This window comes from Babylonia areolata, chromosome 26, assembly GCF_041734735.1.
Source record: "Babylonia areolata isolate BAREFJ2019XMU chromosome 26, ASM4173473v1, whole genome shotgun sequence".
Taxonomy (NCBI): Eukaryota; Metazoa; Mollusca; class Gastropoda; order Neogastropoda; family Buccinidae; genus Babylonia; species Babylonia areolata.
Window position 1 is genome coordinate 168,900 of NC_134901.1, and position 6,101 is coordinate 175,000.

General features: G+C 41.1%; 1 protein-coding gene across 1 annotated transcript in view; it reads left to right on the top strand.

The window, feature by feature from the left end:
- The first annotated feature begins 838 nt into the window (after positions 1 to 838).
- The window catches only part of LOC143300792 (uncharacterized), a 50,143-nt gene continuing 44,880 nt past the window's right edge, over positions 839 to 6,101 (top strand). Inside the window, exon 1 of the mRNA XM_076614721.1 lies at positions 839 to 924. Within this exon, the coding sequence (XP_076470836.1) occupies positions 839 to 924 (86 nt within the window). The remainder of the gene's footprint in view (positions 925 to 6,101) is intronic.

Consider the following 6,101-nt stretch of genomic DNA (forward strand, 5'->3'; position numbering starts at 1 on the left):
TAATCATGTCATAATTAATTTCGATACTTCTGGTGACATCAACACAAATGTTGTCATCGCCCTTGTTCATGTGGGGTTATGGCCTTTATGAATAAACCATCTGAATCTGTGTGTGTGTGTGTGTGTGTGTGTGTGTGTGTGTGTGTGTGTGTGTGTGTGTGTGTGTGTGTGTCTTTGTCAGATTGTGTCTGTCTTTGTCTGGTCCCCCCACCCCCCCATCCCCGGCCTCTCTCTATCTCTCTATATCTTTGGTCTTTGTCAGCCTGTCACTGAAAACGAGGCACGCACATAGTTATCAACCAGTCGAATTCCCATTTTGGCGGACAGATTTCCACGTTATCTGTCAGCTTTTAGCTGCACGGGTCATTTGGAAAAGGCCCGTCGCTTTCATGAGAGATCATTAAACTGAAGGCAATCACTTAGAGCGGATATGAATATAGCCAGGCGCCACTCCTCTTTGACCGCGCTTTTCCGGTACAGGTAGAGTTGTTGTTGTTTGTTGTTTTTCGCTGCCCTTTCATCTGCACCGTTTCAGTGGCATTACCCCCACGCCGTTCATTCCGAGCTCCCCATACACAGCCACACCTAGGCCCGTCTGTCCCAGTCCCAGTTCCGGCAGTCCACAGGGAACCATCGATGTTAGGTTGCCACGAGGCCACACACCAGAGGAGTCCCTGCACTGCTGCTGTCACTTCAGTGGTGTTCGGTAGTCCCTGTTCTGATTTAACGTGCTTAGGGCACCACCTACTAAGCCCTTTTCTGACGACGACAATAATAGCCTAGTCGCGGAGCCAGACTGAGTGAGCGTCTCTCCCAGAGTGGAGACCACGACCCTCCAATGGCAGTCCCCCGTGAATCCGCTGACACTGAAGACTTTGACAAGACTCACCCCAAGCGCGGAAGTGAAGGGCTGTTGAGACCGAGGTCACCATGACAGCAGGGCATGACAGGCCACATGAGTTGGGGCCAGAACAGGTAGATTTAACCCCTTTATTGCTGCTACTTGTCACGTCAATCCACTGTGATAAAACCGATCTCAAGGATCAAGGTGTCAGCCACCATTTTCAATTTTTTGGGGGGTTCTTCCTCTTGCTTTTGTATTGCTTTTGTACAGTGGAATGACTTACACCGCTTTGCACAGAAGAAAATGGAAACTGCACTTTTGAGTTGTGCCATATTGATTCCATGTCACCATGGTTTAGCCATAAGGGGTTAAGTTATTCTAGATGGAAACTGGCGGAGAATTGTCAACCAGATGGAGGTTGTGACTTCAACAAACAAGGGGGGGAGAGGGGTTGGGGGTGTGGTTGAGAGATGAGGGGGTTGGGGGGACTGAGTGGATGAGGGGAAGGGGGCGGGGGGGGGGGGGGGGGAACTCGCTCCCACGCGACCAAGAGTGCACACCCCACCGGCGTGATGTCATCAATGTACCCTTATTGAATTATGTGCTCACAGTAAGCAGGGCATTTAACGACGAGGGGTTGTAAAAGGACCTGCGTTGATTGATCACTTTCTGCAGGGTCATGTCGTTTGTGATTGCCGTGTTCTTTCTGTCTTGATCATTACGTTTTCTCTGTCTCTCTGTTTTTTCTCTGTCTGTCTGTCTGTCTCTCTCTCTCTCTCTCTCTCTCTCTCTCTCTCTCTCTCTCTCTCTCTCTCTCTCTCTCTCTATCTCTTAGTTTCTCTACGAGATAATAAAGGTATTCTGATTCTGATTCCGAGTTTCTTCCTCTCTCTCTCTCTCTCTCTCTCTCTCTCTCTCTCTCTCTCTCTCTCTCTCTCTCTCTCTGTTTCAGGGCTGGGACTGGATGAAAAAAGCTCGCCAGTGCTTATCTATTATCCTCGATAATAAAGAATTTGTCTTGTCTTGTCTTGTCCTGTTTTGTCCTCTCTCTCTTTCTCTTTTGTTGTATCTGTCTCTTTTTCCATTCTCTGTCTCTCGTTCACTGTCACTGTCTCGAGAAGAGATTTGTTCGGCATACTGATGACAGAAGATGAAGATATGATACTTTCACTTGCAAAATATGTATCTGTGGCAATAAATATACGGAAAACGTTCATCATCGATCCAAATATTCATTAATCAATTAAAAAATTAGTATGGGTTGTATGAGGAAAAAAGCATAGATAAAAAGGAAGGGCTACATTTGGATGGTCAATCTCGACGTAATTATTTGATGTATTGGTATTGATATGATGGGTTTTGATGTTGAGGTATAAATAATTATTTCAGGATTGATATGTACTTTGTTGATATGATGTGTGTCGATGTTACATGCGTAAATATTCATTATATGGTTTATATGTACTTTGTTTTCTGTGTACTGTCCAAACCTTGGAGTCGAAAGACTGAAAAAAGGCACTTTACCCCCCCCCCCCCTCCTCTCCCTCCCTGTCACACGAACTTTAAGCTAATGAGAAAGTGCCGAAGTGTCGCAAATTTCTTATCAGTTTATGTTGCTTCAATTCTTTTGTATTTTTCTTTTGTTTTCTTTTTTCTTCTTTCTGTTCCATTTTGTATTTGTTGCACCATTTTTGTTCTGATTAGTACCTACAATGTCACCAGGGCTTTTCAGCTAATGACATTAAACATGTCAGTGTTCTGTGCCACTTTCCATTATCCTCTTTCTCTTTCACCCTCTCTTTCTTTCTTTCTCTCTGACTTTGTCTGTTTGTATTGATTGTCTGCCTCTCTCTCTCTCTCTCTCTCTCTCTCTCTCTCTCTCTCTCTCTCTCTCTCTCTCTCTCTCTCTCTCTCTCACGCGCGCGCGCGCGCGCACCCTTGCCTTGATTTGAATTGTGGTGTGTGGCCGATTTTCAATAAAACAATATTGTTTGTTTGTTCTTTCCCACTCCCCCTCTGTCTCTCTTTCGTGCTCCCTCCCTCCCACACCCCTCTGTCTGTCTGTCTGTCTGTCTCTGTCTCTCTCTTTCTCCCAAGATATCTTGTTTGCTCTCTATCTGTTTGTCTACCTGTTGTCTGTTTCTCTGTGTCTCTGTCTCTGTCTCTCTCTCTCTCTCTCTCTCTCTCTCTCTCTCTCTGTTCCCCATACCCCACCTCTCTTACCCATCCTTCCCTTTCACCCAATTCACGTCTTTCGAATGCTTTGGTTTGAAGTTGTTTTTTTTGTTGTTGTTAATTAAATGCTAATGGTTTTCGCAAAACTGCATTCGTTGAAAATTAATAATGCGAGCACGCTTTCAAACACTCGTGGGTGGGTTTTCTTCACAGATAGATTAATTGCTGAGCACCTCTTGGGTTAACTTGATTGTCAGGTTGTCTGTCAGAGGTGTGTGTCATTGTGTGTGTGTGTGTGTGTGTGTGTGTGTGTGTGTGTGTGTGTGTGTGTGTGCGCGCGTGCAGGTTTGTGTGTGTGTGTGCTTTCTGTCGCTCGGTCTGTCTGTCTCTCTTTCCGAATACTCGTTATGTGAGTATCTCTCTTTCTCTACGTTGTCTGCCTTTGTCTATCTATCTGTCTCTTTCTCTCTTTCTGTTTGCATGACTATTCGTCTGTCTGTCTGTCTGCCTTTCTCCCTGTCTCTACTCTGTCTGTCTGCCTGTCTGTCTGCCTGTCTGTCTCTCTCTCTATATATATATGTCATTCCGTAGTTACAAAACTTTTGACACAGAAGGGTTTCTGTCTGATTTATGTATGGCTAAATTTTCTGATGTTTACCAGTGTACCGACCCTGACAGTGCGCTTGCGACATGGTATGAGTACTTTCTTTCCGTCTTCAACAAACATGTTCCCTTGAGGACTAAACGTGTTAGACAGGATGATAAGGTCCCGTGGTTGACAGAAGATATAAATATTGAAATAAAGGCTCGAGAACTATTATTAAAAACTACAGGAAAAGATGAGAAATTTAAGAAACAGAGAAATATCAATGAAACGGGCTGCCAAAAAGAAATATTTTAGTGATTTGATAATATGTAAAAGAGATACAAAATCCATTTGGAAAGCTATCAACCAACTTTCAGGAAAAAAAAAGTTCAGTTTACTCATTCTGGGAATGAGATGTCAGCTGAAATTCTAAATATACACTTTACCACTGTCGCAGAAAGAACTGTCGGGGTTGATATCACCGAGTCCAATGACTTACAACTGCTCAAATGTTTTTGTAACACGAAAAGAATACATTCTAACTTTCAGCTAGCATACATTAGTGTACATGATGTTTTCAAAGAATTATGCTCATTAAAACAGTCTACATCCCGAGGTTTAGATGGTATCGATAGTAAGATTTTGAAGATAGCAGCACCTATCATCTCTGAACACATCACGTATATCTATAACCTCTGTATAGAAAAACGCTCCTATCCACAGACTTTTAAAGTGTTAACTGTCTTTAAATATGGTGATCCATCTGACCCTACTAACTATAGACCTATATCAATATTGTCCACATTATCCAAACCCCTCGAAAAACATATCAAACTTACCCTTCAGTCACATTTCAACAAATATGATTTATTTCACCCCAATCAAAGTGGCTTTAGAAAAAATTATTCCTGTCATACTGCAGACTAATCTTGTTGAGGAATGGCATTTAAACATAAATGATAACTTATTTACTGGGTCTGTTTTTGTTGATTTTGCAAAAGCCTTTGATACAATAGATCATAAACTACTTTCGAAAAAGTTAGTCATGTATGGCTTATCATCTGATTCAGTTGAACTGATATCTTCTTTTCTTGATAATAGGAAACAAGCGGTTATCCAAGCTTCTAAAATGTCCCCTCTTATGTCAGTTAATTATGGTATCCCTCAGGGATCAGTTTTAGGGCCTATTTTATTTTCAATTTATATAAATGATCTTCCACTTCACGTTTCATCCTCTTGCGAACTTTTCGCTGATGATACAACACTCCATCAAAAAGACGCAAATGCCAATACAGTATGCACTAAGTTGCAGAGCGATATTGATAAAGTTATAAACTGGACTGAAATGAACCACATGGCAATTCACCCACAGAAGTCTAAATTTATGTTAATCACAACCAGACAAAAACGACAAAATATCAAATCTAAAATAAAAGGGCTCAAGGTACTTGATAATGATTTGCTGGAAGTTAGTTCTTATAGACTACTTGGTCTTACACTTGACAATAACCTTTCCTGGTCTTATCATATCTCTGCTTTATGCAAGAAGTTATCGAAAAAAGTATTTCAGCTCAATAGAATTAAGCATTTCCTTAATCAGCATACCCGTAAATTATTTTTTCATGCATACATCCAACCTTATATTGACTATGCATCAACATGCTGGGACGGGGCTAGAAAAAATTGCTTAAAACCTCTTGAAAGTATATACAGACGTTCCCTTAAGCTCATTCTCCTTAAATCTTCTATTCAAGCAAATGACTATGTTGAACTAAATATTCTCCCCTTTCATCTTAAATGTCGCTTTAACAAGGGTGTTTTTATGTTCAAAATTATGAAGAACTTTGCACCGCCCTATCTTTATAGGAAATTCCCGGAAAGAATCATTCGTAGCAAGAGTACCATTTTTACCCCTCGTCCCAGAACTAACCTTTTCATGTCCTCTCTCACTTATTCTGGTGGTAAACTGTGGAATGAAATCCCCGAGTATCTTAGAAATAGATCTACTATAGCATCTTTCAAAAAAGCGTATCAAAAATATCTGATGCAACAAACTTTAGTACCAGCAAAATCAAAGCATATGATGAGATCCTAGTAAGCCAACGTACTTTGATAAATTGTTCTCCAACAGTGTGTAAGCAAGGAAAATCGGCGAGTGTAAGTATGCGTGTGTATCGCTGTGTACTTGTGTGTTCGAGATTATGTGTATGATGCCTGTGTGTGCACACACGTGTGTGTGTTTGAAGATTTTCATGTGGCAATGTTTTGTATGATTTTCATGTTTCCGTAATTGTAGTCTTTGATTCATCCATTTATGTGACTATTATTATCTATTTGGTTTGTTCTATGTCATTTATTATTCATACTTATTTCATTTATTACAATGTGTGTGTATGCGTGTGTGAGGGCATGGTGTAAAGAAGCTTCCAGCTTATCCATTTTACCCTCAATAAAACATTTGTCATTGTCATTTGTCATTCTCTCTCTCTCTCTCTC